We start from the raw sequence: 15468 nt of genomic DNA on the forward strand, positions 1-15468 counted from the left end.
AACCTCCAGTAAGTTCACCTTCAATACACAGAACAACCTTACCAAAAGAAATGGTGATGGAAAAGCTCCATAAAATCAAAGGTTTTTGAGTAAGGGCTCAAAGACGCTTCAGGAATGGTGGATTTGCAAACTTCTAGATGCATCAATGAAGTGTATTTAGAATTGGCTTAATTCAAGGTTAACTTGTTCATGTAAATAGCATTTTTCTGCTGCACAATTTGCTCTTAGGTTAGATGTCACAATCCCTGTGATTATTTACATGGATGTCCAAATATCTGTAAAATCCAAATGTTGATTATTAGGAATCCTGCAAAGCAGAATTTCCTTGTATGACTGTTTTCAACTTCAGGCATTTCAGTGTGCTTGGCATAACTAACAAGTAACTGCTGATAAGATGAGAAACTGGTAGGGTAGAAAAGGGCACTGCTGTGTTTTTCATATTTGATGCAATTACAGAAAAAAATTCTGTCCTTGTTTTCCTCTGTTCCGCAGTAAAAAAAAAGTTTACTCTAAGCTGTATGTTAAAATTACGCCGGTAATTAGTGACTGAGATATGAGCTTTAAAGGAGCATATATTACATATTGGGTAGAAGGGTCATTCCAAACACTGGAATCCAGAGAAAGAAGATAAATAATGCAAAAGTAGAGGCCGTGAGAAGAATAGCAAAATAAAGTGAAGGTGTTAGATATCTATTAGATTATCTAAAATATGATTCATTTATTTGAAATGAACCAGTAAGGCAAAGCAAAATTTTAGTGCTGTGTATTAAAAGATTACTCTGTCAAGGATCTGTTCTTTTCCTTAGTTTAATATGAAATGTATTTTACTCAATATTTTTTGTTCCTGTTTTTTATGAAAGGGAATGTGTTGTGTTCAGTTCAAAATTTCTCTCCTTTGCTGTTTTCTAATATTTTTCAACAAAACTACAGAGGCTTAAGCAGGGCTCACAGTAAGGGATTTTGCACAGATGTTGCAAAGAGCTTAAAGAGCAGGAAAATGTTTGTGACTAATCCTTCATCTATATTTAGACTCTGGCAGAAACAGGAGTATTTTGTAGAGGAGGAACAATGTAAAAAGTTAAAACCTGCAAAAATAAAATACTATATTGTTAAATAGTTATTTTTAATGACTACTGTCACTGACTTGTGTACCAGTAATATGTGGAAACCGACTGAATCTATTGTATCAGGACCCACTCGTGTTCAAAGTTCAGGTGATACTTAGTCTTTCATAATGGATTTATGCAGCAGCGGGACTTTGTTTAATCTAGGAACCTGTTGTTTATGGTCCTCTTTGGATTTTATCACAACATGAACCTTAATCAACCTTACCTTAAGAAAGAGAGAAATAGGGAATATGAACCTAAGGGAACGGCATGAAGCTACGACAGGGGAGGGTTAGGTCGGATATTAGGAAGAGGCTCTTTATTGAGAGGGTGGTCGTGCACTGTAACAGGCTCCCCAGGGAAGTGGTTACAGCACCGAGCTTATCTGAGTTCAAGAAGCATCTGGATGACACACTCAGACACATGCTCTGACTTGTCTGGCCCTGTGTGGAGCCAGGAGTTGGACTTATGCGTCCCTTCCAACTCAGGACATTCTATGATTCTAATTAATTAGGAGTCTCCTACTCTGAAGATAGTCAGACCTCATCTGCATGCAATCCCGTGCAACCTGCTCTGGGTAATCCTGCTTTAGCAGAGGGGACATAAGGAAGGAGGGGTGTGTGTGTGTGGACTAGCTGATTTCCAGACGGTCTCTTCCAACCCTTACCGTTCTGTGATTCTGTGAATAGCAGAACTGCTGGTATATTGACTTATTTTTTCAATATTTTTTTGTATTTCTTTACTAGTACCCACAGTTGCCTACTTCACTAATTTTAACTCTTAGAAATACTTTAAATGCCTAATTTTCCAGGTTAATTTCTCAACTTTGAGAGGAAAATAATGCATTTTTATTGTCCTTAAAGGACAGAAATATTAATTCTATTGCAAAACTACTGTTACTACTAAATATTACTAGTGATTTTTTTCCTGATTTTTATTCTTTTGGAATGTGTTTCTTTAGGAATAATTGTAATTTTTCTGAAACCAAAGGAGAGCTATTTCCAGTACAGTTCCATGAACTGTCAAGATTATTTAGGCATAGTAGTACATGGGCTTCAGTTCCTTGTGTATTTGTTGAATATCCTTTTTAGCTTTTGAAATCAGTGATTGTTGTACAAGAGAGGGGGCAATTTTACTTCCATAAACTTTCAAGTATTTTCATGGTGAAATGAGTGAGGTTCTTGCCTCAAAATCACTTCTGGCTACAGTAGGGAACATACTAAGTGGGACTAAAAGTTTGCATGCAGAGTTTGACTGGTATGGTTGAATTTGAGGGGTTTCTTGGTTTTGGTTTTTTTGGTGTTTTTTTGGGGTGGGCTTTTGAGGATTTTTTTGTTTGTTTGTTGTTGGGGTTTTTTTAAATGCAAACATGAAGTATGCAATACTGTGGCTCCATATTAATTTCCACGTAAGTCCATAGTAGTTCATGGAAGCAGAATATGAAAATTGCTTAGGACTTTACACAGGAAGTGTAAAATGCATAAGTTAGTTAATTTGGGAATCAATAATTTCACAAAAGCAGCATGGCATTTACATATGGGCTGCAATAGTTCATTAACCATTTGCTATAACTGTGGGGAAATAGTCTTGCCCTGTGGTCAGGTGTTAGCACATAGTGAGTATGCAACAAAACCATCCTTTTGCTGTTAATTCTTATAGCTTCCACACGTCTGGGGTAAAAAGCACAAGAAAGAGCGTACAAGCTAATAAAGATGAAATAATTCAAACATCATTTGCTTGTATGTATAAATGCATCGTTCAGCAGCTAATATTAATTGGTATTGCTCAGTTTAATTAATTGGACTGTCTTGGATGTATTGGAGGACAAGAGAGTATTTACATGTAAATAATTTCTTAGGTGTATCCCAATAAAAATGAGAAGGTCATTGTACTGAGAAGCAACTAAATTATTTTTGAAAAAGCATTATTTATTTCTGTTTATTATGAGTACAGATGTGGCTATGGTTTCCATTTGTCTTCCTGCTCTCAAATGCATTGGAATTATTCTTTCAAGCTATCTAAATTATGCAGATACGAACTCCACAAAGACAAGATAATAAACTATTTTGCATAGGCTTTTGATTAAGCTTTTTAGGGAGCCTGAACCTCTTCAGAAATCATCGTCAGATTTTGATTAAGTGTTTTAGGGAGCCTGAACCTCTTCAGAAATTATCATCAGATTTTTTCAGTCTAAAGTATGCCATTGTATACAGTATATATTAAAAAGTTGTGATAAATTCCAGTCTAAGTTCCCATTTGTTGTTGGGTTTTGTTTCTTTTCAGTAATTCCATCAAGCTAGTGAATCTGTGCTCTATATTTATCAGCACGTGGCTGACAGCAGCTGGGTTCATACATTTGGTAAGTATATTTGAGACTACTTCATTGACTTTTTTTCATGGATCATCTGTTTTCTGAGCTACTTTATTACCTGAAATTGCCTTGCTCTGGATAATCCCTTAACACATCTATAGAGCACAATAAAAAAAAAAAAAAACAGCTTCCCGAATTTTGGGCTTCTACTCAAAACTGATTGTGGATAGTAGGTATACATCATTAACCTCAGCAATAAAGTACAAGTCTCGAGCAACTTCTTGAATGATCACAAATTACCAGGAGGTGGCAATGTTTCCTAAATAACTACCCGGAGTGCTTCCTGGAAGGGGCTGGCAGAGCTGAAAAGATATTGAGCTCCTGGGAAATCAGTGGTTCTGCAGAAGAAAGAGGTTTTGTAGTTCCACAAGAAGGTAGCATTTTTTTTTAGGGATTAGTTCCTTCTCTGTGGTTTGTAAATTTAATTTTTTTTATGTATCTTTCAGTCACTGATAACAGAGATTTTTATAATAGGTTTTTATTCTGCAGTTAATAATACCTAAAAAATCCAAGATAGTTAGTATAGAAGTACAGACTATTTCATAAATGTGAATATGCACATATACGAAGGGTATATGTCAGTTGAGTATTTTAAACCTTTTTAAACGAGTAGCTTTTATTGGTTTCTTTAGTAAATGTTATTAAATATGATTAAGTGTTTGTCCCTTAAGTACAATTTATTATTCCAACTTGGAATCAGGAAAATGTCAAGGTGTTAGTAGTAATAAGTTATTCAGGAATGGTTTCTGACTAATATAATTTAATGCTATTGATGTTAGTCCAGAGCAATTTAACTGATTTCAGTTGAATTATCTCAAGCTGGGTGCAGCTATATAAGATTACATTCAGAATGTTTATCTTTTTGTTATACTCTTATAAAGATGCAAATTTTTGATGTTTTCATTTATGATGTAATTCTCATTCATAGATTAACATATTTTTACGCTCCTGTGGGCAAATATAGAATTTTTATCATAGAAGCATTAGCTCTTTCTATTTCGGAACCAACAACAGCAAAAAATACCCTTCTGAAAATTATATCAGGAGGGAGGCAATGTTGTTTTCTAGGACATGGATTTTGGGCTGGTTTTCTTTTCCTTTCAGCATAAGTTTCTTTATTCTACTATAGGAATCCTCAATTTTCAGTGTTTTTACTGTGGAACAAAATTTTAAAGTCATACTTCTTTGCCGCATACAGTAACTCATTTCTTGGAAAAGTAATAGTGTATCAAAAAACTTAACATGTCACTAATGCCTTTAATAGCTGCATAATGTATTAAACCAAAATATTAACAAGTATAATTGCATTGGAATCAATAATTACTCTGAAAATGAAAATTCTGAACAGATTGCTGTAACATGAACTTACCTAGCTGCATTATATTATTTAATGGTGAATGGAAAAGATACATTCCATAAATAGTATGAGTGGCAAAGCTATCCATATTGGCAAAAAAACTGTCAATGTTGTAACTAGGACAGGGTTTTGTTCTGTATTTGTTCAAAATAAATCACAGGAAAGGATCCAGATTCTGTAATTTATGCCAAATTATATACATACACACATCAGTAGAGTTAATTTTTAGTATGGCTCAATTAATTGTTTCCTTCTACATTTTAGGTGGAGAACTCAGGGGATCCATGGGAAAATTTCCAAAATAATCAACCGCTAACATATTGGGAATGTGTGTATTTACTGATGGTCACAATGTCCACTGTTGGCTATGGAGATGTTTATGCAAAAACAACCCTTGGTCGCCTTTTCATGGTCTTCTTCATCCTTGGGGGATTGGTAAAAGATCTTTTTTTTATTTTTTTTCCAGCTACTTGATGCTGTATATCTCAATGATGTAATTAAAGAAACAATAATATCTTGTTTAGTGAATGAAAGTTAATTATAAAACTTCTAGATGTGTTTAATACAGCACAATGTTTTCTGTAGATAAATATTTTGGCAGAGCTTGTCAAATTAGTCCAGTTTAGTAGAATCAGATTTTTTTTCTAATCTATTTAAATGAGTAATGCATGTGAGTACATCAAGTGCCTTAATATTTCAACTTTTAATGTTATTTGTAGTTCTTTACTTTTTAGTGACTGACTGTAGTGCATTTTTTTGGAGGCAGATATTGTTACGTAAAGGCACTTTGCGGTTTCAGAAGTCCTACCCACCCTTCTGTGTTCCTTCCCAGAATTCCAACAAACACTGTGGCTTTGGACTGCCTTAAAGAGCAGCTTGCCTGATCCAGATGATGGCAAACCACATTCTGTTTAATTTCAAACATCCTTTCATGTCATGTAGCACAGTTTTAACTCACAATTTATCACATGGTCATAACCAGTATCCTTTTTTATCAGCAAATTCTCATGTTCTCCGTTCTGTATGTACATAGCACCAAAGTTACTCATTGTCTTATGTAACTTTTCTAGTACTTATCAGTGTTAGTATTATTATAGGAACTGTTGTAGTGTTATTCTCTGAAATAGCAAGGTTTATTTTAATAGTTACACTGTGCAAGGTAAGTGCTTTATGGATGACTCACAATATACACTGTGCGCATACGTACATTTGTATTTTGTTACTTTCATATATTGATCTCACATACATACATCTTACAGAGGTGATATGTATATAATAAATGTTATTAATGCCATATATGACACACATGCAAACACATATATATGAGTTTTATATATATGTATTCCTATCTATGTTTATTGACATATAATGACAAAGGCCATGTCAACTGGCAGTAGCTCTTCGAAGTATCCAGCCACAAGGAATATGTTTGTTGGACAAAACATGGCAGAATAATTTTTATTTTCTCCTCAAAACCTTTTTTTTCTATCGTGTTATTCCAACCCTTTTAAAAACCAACTTTTGGAAAAAGATTTTTTGGGAGGGCGGGGGGTGACCTTTTTATTTCTTGACAGGGGGAATAACCCCTGAATCTATCTTGGTTTTGTCTTCTTTTGAATCCTAATCATGGGGGAAAAAAAGTCTGTCTTTTAAAATAGAAACCTAACAGTAATGACAATGCTTGTTTTTGCTTTTTGCAGTGAAGCTTGGATAGGTTGTTTTTTTTTCCCCCTTCCCTCTTCAGGAAGAATTAGACATAACTGTATTTTGTATTAGATACCTGTTTGAATTAATTTTGTTCTTGTTTTGTTTTGTGTGCCTATTTTTCCTCTTTTGACCATTTTCTTAATTTATAAGGTGTGCAATTTTCCACAACCAACTTTTACATTAAGCCCTCTTGTTTTGTTTGATAAGAACTTTTACATTTTTAAAATTTTATTTTTAAACAACTTCATAGATCTAATTCTTTTGCATTTTCAGATCTTAAAGATATATATCTTCTGAAAATATTCATCATCCCCCTTTCTTTGGCCTCTCTTTTTAGTCTTTTCTTCTGTCTCCTATCTTCTTCTTAGGCCATGTTTGCCAGCTACGTCCCTGAAATCATAGAGTTAATAGGAAACCGCAAGAAATATGGTGGTTCCTATAGTGCGGTTAGTGGAAGAAAGTAAGTATCCCAAGAGGCTCTGCTGCCTCTGCTGCAGTAGAACACTCTCTGCATGCCATTTTCTTTTTTTTTTTTGTGTTTTTGTTTCATGCATGTAGGCAATGTTTGCTCGCTACGTGCCAGAAATTGCTGCTCTCATCCTTAATCGGAAGAAATACGGCGGGACTTTTAACTCAACCCGAGGCAGAAAGTAAGTCAAAAAGACCAGGTGTGGTTGTGTGACTTTAAAGAGCCCCTGAAGGTGGTAATAGCTGACTCACAGCTTATAAGGCTGTATTCATTGACATCAGATGTTACCACTGGAGAGTTGTCACACTATAATTAGAGACCTGGGCTATGCTTTGGTACAAGTCACAACGTTTTGTCCCTGCTTCAAGAGAAACTGGATACTGACGTATCTTTTAAAAAACACTTCTATTGCATATGCAGTTAGCTTCTGAACAAGGATGACGTGTCACTTCACAGTTTGGGGAATCAGATTATCATGTGATCCTCTCCTAAGTGAAAATGATTATTCACATGATTTTCAAACAATTCAGTTCTTTAGAAAACTCTGCTTACTGGAGTGCAAAATACAAGATTTATGTTGATTGGGTTATTCCATTAGACTGACTGTGTCAGAATTCTAATAATGCTGCTGTTTCTCATTGTTCTATCAGCAGATTCAGATCTCATGCAGCTTCTATTGATCATATATGAATACTGTAAGCACTCATGCTTTTGTGATTTGTGACCAGGTTTTTAAAAGTGATTCTCTTCCGCACACTGTATAAAACCTAAGAAGAACAAGTAGTAGCCTTAGTGTCAAAATAATATTGTGAAAAAGACACAATCAAACTTGTAAAAAATACTATTTTTACCTGACAGCAAAAGTTAAATTTTATTGGATCACATTACCTCATTACATTTCTATTGAAAGCCTGCATATTTTCTTAACCAAATTAAAGCCAACTCTTTCTGGCATTCCCAGCATCTAGACCTGCTGGGATATAGCCTTCAATGAACCAGATGTACTCAGTAATACATTAGTTTCTCTTCAATATCACCTTTTGTGTTGCCATCTTTTGTTTTATTACATATCATCATCATATTCACTGATGGAGATATATTTGCTTTGAAAGACCCATCATATAGAATCCTTATCCATACAAAGAAGGTACTGCAAGCAATGCATCTAATTAATTGTCCCTCTCCTTACTTGAAAAAGCTACAGCTTTTACTTTATTCCCTTCAAATCATGACCCATGAATTATTTTACAAATGCGGATTATGGTTTTATCAAGTTATTTCTCCTCTATCTGGAGTATAAAGACTGTAAATTTCCCACAGAGCTAATTCTAGTATACTATTTTACATCACCAGGTAGAAAAATCAAAGTTTTTTCTTTAGTTATAGCTTATGGTATTGTATGTTCAGTAATACTCAAGCAATTAGATGACACAATTGAAAATGTCTGTGCATTTTTGAGATACCCTCAAATGTTTAAAAAAATATTTTTTGTTTCTACTGTAAACACTACTGTTGGAAACATATATCATTCATTTACCCAGATTAACATTAATTTATTTCTGAGATAGAGTAGTATCATTAATTACCCAAAATGTTTATTTGTGACAGAGGCCCTCTGAGTTCTGAATTTTTATTCATACTTGGTTTCTCATAGAGAGAAATTTTTAAACACAGAATTTAGACCTACTGTTTCTGAGATGCCAAAGGAATTATAGTGGAGAGCAATATTGTCTAAAAACTATTTTATATACAGAGCTTTAGTCTCTCTCCTTCTACATTGTCACTAGTACCCAGCATTGCTCAGATATCTCTAAATTTGGACCTGATCTTCAGTCAGAACCCTACATCCTGATAAGCTTAACTCCAAATTACAAGCTTCTGCTCGCTTTGGGGCGTGCTTAATTTTTTTTTCCTACCTTTTCTTTTTGTCTTTATTTATATGCACTGTCTGTTTTTAGCTCACACAGTTGTTGGTGCTTTCTTTGCTGATCTCTACTGTCCATGTAACTTGTTTGAAACTCAGCTCTGTCATCAGCATACAAACTGTTGAATTTACTTTATGCATTGTTTTCTGGTTCAATTTTTAATTATGAAGTACTTTAAAGATGTCCTTTGCTCATGTGGGTCTTTCATCAGAGAATCTAAGCTTGGGAACCGCACAGTAAAAAGCCATTAGCACCCCTTGTTTGATGTTGCTTTTGCAGTCAGTAGAACAAGATTGATGAAATGTTACATTTGGCCAAAATTTAAGTTTTCATTTGGAATTCAGTGTTGAGAGAATGGATTGTCAGAACCAATAACTTTTCCTTTTCTTGGAAAACAGGCATGTGGTAGTAATTAGCAATATGAGGTCTTCAGTTGGGCAACCAAGCATAGATTCTGGCAGCAAACTTAATGAGAAACTACAGTTGTTCTATGCCTAATAGAAAGTTGCTAGATAAAATTAAATGCTTGTACAATATGAAAATAGCTAAATTCTGTTGAAAGATGTTGTTTCAGCTCAGAATAGCAAATGTGTAAGCTTTTTAAATTTTTCCAAAATAGCTAAATACATGAAATCCGCTTTCAAGCATTTATATATGTTTATACATGTTGCCTTGTGAGGTATGTTTGTGGAATAATATGCTTCTTTATGATTATTAAGCATTTAGGTGGGAAGTTAAAATTAACATATGAGGATTGCACTACGTCACCTTAATGCTAAGGAGAGCCTTGCTATATAACGTAACTACGGAAGCAGTTAGAAAGCATGCATAAGAATTGTTTCTACAAACCCCGCTTACTAAAGAAGAGAAACAACCAACACAGCAGCAAGCTTGAGCTCACATTTCATTTTCCTTTTCAGCCAGTGAAGTCCCCAAAAGACTTACAAACTATACAGGAAAAGGACTTACAAACTATATAGGAATCATTTTGTACTATAAAGGATCTTACATCTCCTAGATGAGACACATACATATAGGATACGGAAACAGAAGTAGTTTGTAGGCAGGATGCAGTTATCAGTGGTTAAATTTACTAGATATTAGGTAGCTTTATTACACAAGTTCACAGGGAATTTCAAATTTAATTTATAATCTCTCCTTTGTAATACATATTCCTGTAATGAGATTTTTAAGATCTCATAGAACACAAAGCAGGAATCTTACACTCTTTGATTGAAGTTTCACCTGTTAAATAAACAACAGTACTCATTATTGCATATATACAAAAAGCTATACTGTATCTATAAAAAACGAGACTGAGATGACATACACACATTTAATGACAAGTAGGAAAATGACTTTGGCACAATCACAATCTAGTGCAGAGAAATTTATTACCAAAGAAGGTAGCAACCCTTGTCTTGAATTTCATGTTTGTAAGCAATGTGACCTGCTCTATTAGTTGCTAAAGAACTGTTTTGCTACTGTTTACAGATCATTGGAAGACTCTGTAATGTTTTTACTATGTGTCCTGATACACCAAAATCAGATGGTCACTAGATAAGAAAAAACTGGCCTTCTTAGTTCAGTTATACTCAGAATAAAAAATTGCTTCTTCGTATAGTCACTGCTAAATACAAATGATAGAGAAAAACAAACTGTAGTTACAAAGACAGAAAATAACTGGTATTAAATAAATGTGTATATATATATATAAAACATAATGTGTATATATATTTAAAAACATGTAACTGGGAAACAGAATTCAAGCAAGAGAAGCAATCAGAATTGTAAAAAATATTATTTTCTAGTACTTCTAAGACGTATCTTAAGTTACCAGTGATGTGGTTTCCAGTATTTTCTACGTTGAGTCCTACATAGTTTTTTTCTGTTCTTTCACATGAGCAATTTGGTCATTATTGTCCTTCCTGGGCATTTCCCTAGATGAATTCCATAGTATGCAATTTTACATTTTGGGATATACTTTTTGCAAAGCAGGTGTAGCCCATAATATTTTTTATGTATTAACCAATGTTCTGCTGAGTTTTTTTAGAAGTAACTATGTAACTTTGATTATATTGGTATACTCTTCTTATTAATAGACTAGTAATGACCTGACAGAGTGATTTGTGAGATTTAACAGTGTCAAGTTTATGCTTTCTGAAGATGATAAATGCTTTTAAAATGCAAAATAGACAAATTTACAATGAAGGTTAAAACTTTTTAATGTTTCATCACCAATCATTATGTCATCGCACTAACAAATATCTGCAATATTGTATAGGACATATCTCACTAAAACATTGTGAAAGGTATTAGATCACTAAGAAATAACTTAGTGGTAATCTATAAAGTCTATAGATTAGACTTTAGATTAGAAAATAATGTATAATTGTATGCATATATATATATAAGCAGGGGAAGTTTCATGCTTTTTTATTTGTTACTTTATTCATCTGTTAGAAGATGATATGGTAGGAAGCTTAAGTGTAATTTATATTTCCTCTTAGCTACGCTTCTTAGTAATTCTGAGATCAGAAGCTGGTTCCCTGCACCCTACATTTAGATCTTTTTAAGGCTTTTGATTTGCCTTCGTCTATTTAGGCTTTCAGTAACCGAACACTACAGTGAAGTGCCATGAAAGGATGAAAAAGTGTCTGCTACCTTATCACCATCATTGATAGCCTATTATTTTTAGAATGTAGCAATAAGCCTACAGGTTAGTCATGCATGCATATCTCTGGAAGGCTGGAAGAGGCAGTGATCACTTTGGCTTTTGTTGCTGTTCTGCAGTGCTCCACCTAACCTCTTAAAAGCCTGAAACGTACAAGACAGGGTTTTCTTCAAGAAATGCTCGGTTTTGGATGAGTAGGGTTCTGCTGTTACACTCTTTTTGTCATATTTGGAAGTTAGGCATTCAGTCCTAACCAAAATAGATTATTCTGTGTTATTCTTTTAAGGAAAAAAAACCCAAAAACAAACCAACCAAATTGACATCAAGGTTAGTTGGTTTATTTGTTAGTTTGTTTATTTTTAACATTCCTGGTCTGAGATTTGGTTAAAGATACAAATTTTTTTTACCTCTACTGATTTCTAATTAAGCCTTTATTCTGCATTTACTAATTTACTTGAGAATCAAGATTGTTCTTATTCAGTTGTTTCATTTCTGTACTTGTGTTCATATGATCAGACTGGATTTTAATTCTGTGAAATATTTTCCAGTTGAAGACATGATCTTATTGTAAATCAGCCTGCACAAAGCTCTCAAAAGCATATGGAAAGAACATTTATAAACTGATGGACTGAAAGAGAGACTGGATAATTTAATTTTTTTTTTTCAGTCTTTTCTCTACATTGAATTATTGACTTTTTATTCCATGGAATAAATTCTTTTTGCATTTTTCATGCAAAACTGCTACCAAATCAAATGGAAACTCTTTATGAGGTCAGTAAGCAGAGCACAGCTTCCCATTAATAGACATAGGCAGAGAGGGGGATTTATTATTATTTTATAAACATGAATGTGTATATATAAACTGCTTATTTTGTCCCAATAGTAAATATTTATGCTAGACTCTTTAACTTTTCAAAAGGGTTTTAAAAAAAATTATCCAGAGACATTGAATTTTAATGAAGTCACAGTTCTTTTACTGTATAAGCTATTAAAACCTCTTGTTTCTCTTCTCTCATGGTCTGCTCTGCTTCCCAGAGATTTCTTCAGATTTCTTAAATTTACAAGCCATAAATTAGCAAATCATCAACATATCAACGGGAAGAATCATCTGTTAGATATTCCTTCTAGAAGGAAACATGGGATTCAATAACTAAACTTCACAGAGAAAAATAAAAACTGTAGACAGATAGATATGGTAAACAGAAAGACAAACAGATAATTTAAGTTGACAGGCCATCTTGGACTCATTAGACATTTGTGATTAAAAATTAGAAAAAAATAATTCAAGGCTCATCCAAATACATTGGCAAAGGTCCATTTGCTGCAGTAATGAGAGACATAGCTCCAAAGAAAGTGACATTAGATTATTATATTAAACTATTTGATACAATATGTAAGATATTATTTTCCAGTGGGATGAGAATGTAATAGGAGAATGTGACATGGATTGCATTATGATCCCCAGGGGTGTCTCTCTTTCCCATCTGCTAGCCATTCTTCTAATCCCACTGTTTTAAATGAAGTCTCACTTAGTGATAAAGATAATCTGATGAGTGTTAAATAGACTGACAGAACTAATAGGACAAACTTTTTTTCTGAATTTTGTATGCTTATTAAACTATATCCATTCTTATGAAAGCAAGAAAGGAAATGTAGGAAGGGACATTTCCTACTAATACTGTGGCTTAAATGTCTATTCTAGGTCTAAAGCACGTTCCATTCCTACAATAGTGCTGCTAATTTTATGTTGCTAGTTAAAATTGTAAAAAAAGTCAACTTTTTCTTCTCTCTGCCTAAACTTTAAAAAAACATTTGAATTTTAATATCAGCTGTTTCTGTCTAAATTTTGACCCAGGAAAGACTGAATTGAGTTTATAGATTTGGTGATCTACCACATTCTACAAATGTGCAGGTCATGATTTTAAGTGTGGACATTCGGAGGATTGCAATGTGAGATGGCAGAAGTGAATAAATCAGGAAGTTTTAATGAATTATAACTTTTTGTTTCCACTTGGATACTGTTGCAGAAAATTAGTTGTGACATTTTTGGGGTGGTTTCTGAGGAAAGAAATGTATTGGCTCTGTTCATGAATGAAATGCTCAGAAATCTTAAAGCCTGCATTGCTTACAAAGGATTGAGGTATTTTTTGTCCGAGCGTTAAAAAAATCCATAAAGCAATATGAAAATTTGAGAATTTGAAAATTGCTTTAGGGGGAATAAAAAGCAGTTTAAGGGAAAATATCTTCGATTTATTTAAAAAGTAGTAAGGTCTCTTATGTGCTATATCTGCTGCACAAAACCGTGCAAGAAGGAAAGCTGGGGTTTGGAGGGATTAGAGCTGTTCATTAAGGTCTGTTTGCAACTGAGATGCTAATGCTGGAGAGGTGCCTTGATCCTGCATTTCACTGGAAGCTTTCAGCATGGACTCCTGTGCATGTGATAGCATTTAACAGTTTTTACTTCTATTTATATTTATGTACTCATTCAAGACTGAATGAAAGGATGAATATTCCTTTGCTTAAAGCTATAGTGGAAGCCTCTTAACTAATCCAGACTGGCAGAAACACATCACTGTGCTTTCTAACTATTGCAGTTTCAGAGGTACGCATCAAGTAATGAGCATTAAATTTTATTTTTTAACTTGCTTTATAGACAAACATTGTGCAATTCCTTAGATCATAAAATTGTAAGATAAACTTACTTAGCTGTAACTGAAAAAGTAAGTTGAAATAAACAAAGCAGCTCGCAATGAATCACTTACGTTAGCATGCTATTGCAAACAGACCTAGATGCAAACTCTAATATTCAATTTAAACAAAGGAATGTGCTATTTATCCAGGATTACAGTATCTGAAATGCATGACTGTACAACACCTGTTACTCTTATCTGTATTATTCTGAGAGTGCAGTTAATACAGGGTATGTCTTTAACTGAATAAGAGACGTATAAGCACATGCATAAAGTTTTCACTGAATTGAACTGAATTAATACAGTCTTGAATAATATTAAGTAGATCATAGAAAGTACAAGCAGCTGGAAATATACTGTAAACTGATATAAAGAATGCATAGTGCTAATAGATGAAGACCGTATGTACAGTATCTGTTGAAATTTATTGACTTTTCTTAATAAGAAAAAGTGACTGAGACCCATCCTTTGTTGAGGAATAATAGCTATACTTTACAAGATATGGCTACTTCAACCAAAGCAGCCTGCTACTGGTGTACAAAGAAAGAATTTAGATGTAGGCATTTAGAGAATGCTAAGCAGAAAGATCATAAAGAGATTTGAGCATATGTATTTGATATAAATATTATAGTTTTATAGAGACATCTAGATCAATCTGTGCTCACACTTCATTGAGTTACTTGACAAGTGAACATCATATATTCAACTGAACGCAGAGCACAATTTTGTATTTATTATCTTTGATTTATTATGACAAACTAGTTAGAGCGAGTATTTTCAAGTTCTTTATACTTGTTCCAATAAAGTGGATATAATTTCTTTCAAAATAAACAGGCAAAAGATTTGCCTTTCGTATTGTGTTCTCTGAAGGAAGAAACATGCAAAGATCCTTTTTGAAGAATGCAATTCAGGGTGAATCTGTTTTCATTTACAGTACTATTTACACGCATTAAGTGTATGTTCTCAATTATCTCATGTCAGGATTCTAGATGCTTTAGCATTTGCTTATTTCATTTTTTTTTTTTCTCAAACTTTTTGTGTGTGGTAGATTTGGACCTTTTTCACCATTTTTGTTTACTTTTTAAGAACCTAGTGAATTTTTAGCAAATATCATTATATCAGTACATGAATACGAAAATATAGGTAGAGAATTTTAAATGTGTAGAACT

At 33.6% G+C, this 15468-nt stretch overlaps 1 protein-coding gene across 2 annotated transcripts in view; it reads left to right on the plus strand.

Annotated features, from left to right (window-relative positions):
* The window catches only part of KCNMA1 (potassium calcium-activated channel subfamily M alpha 1), a gene marked incomplete at its 5' end in the record, with an annotated part of 459986 nt that overhangs the window by 295064 nt on the left and 149454 nt on the right, over positions 1-15468 (plus strand). For both annotated transcript variants that reach the window (XM_084265235.1, XM_084265236.1), the window contains 3 exons: positions 3390-3465; positions 5099-5269; positions 6910-7001. In XM_084265235.1, the coding sequence (XP_084121361.1) occupies positions 3390-3465; positions 5099-5269; positions 6910-7001 (339 nt within the window). The remainder of the gene's footprint in view (positions 1-3389; positions 3466-5098; positions 5270-6909; positions 7002-15468) is intronic.

Source organism: Gallinula chloropus (assembly GCF_964237585.1).
Source record: "Gallinula chloropus genome assembly, chromosome: 5".
Taxonomy (NCBI): domain Eukaryota; kingdom Metazoa; phylum Chordata; class Aves; order Gruiformes; family Rallidae; genus Gallinula; species Gallinula chloropus.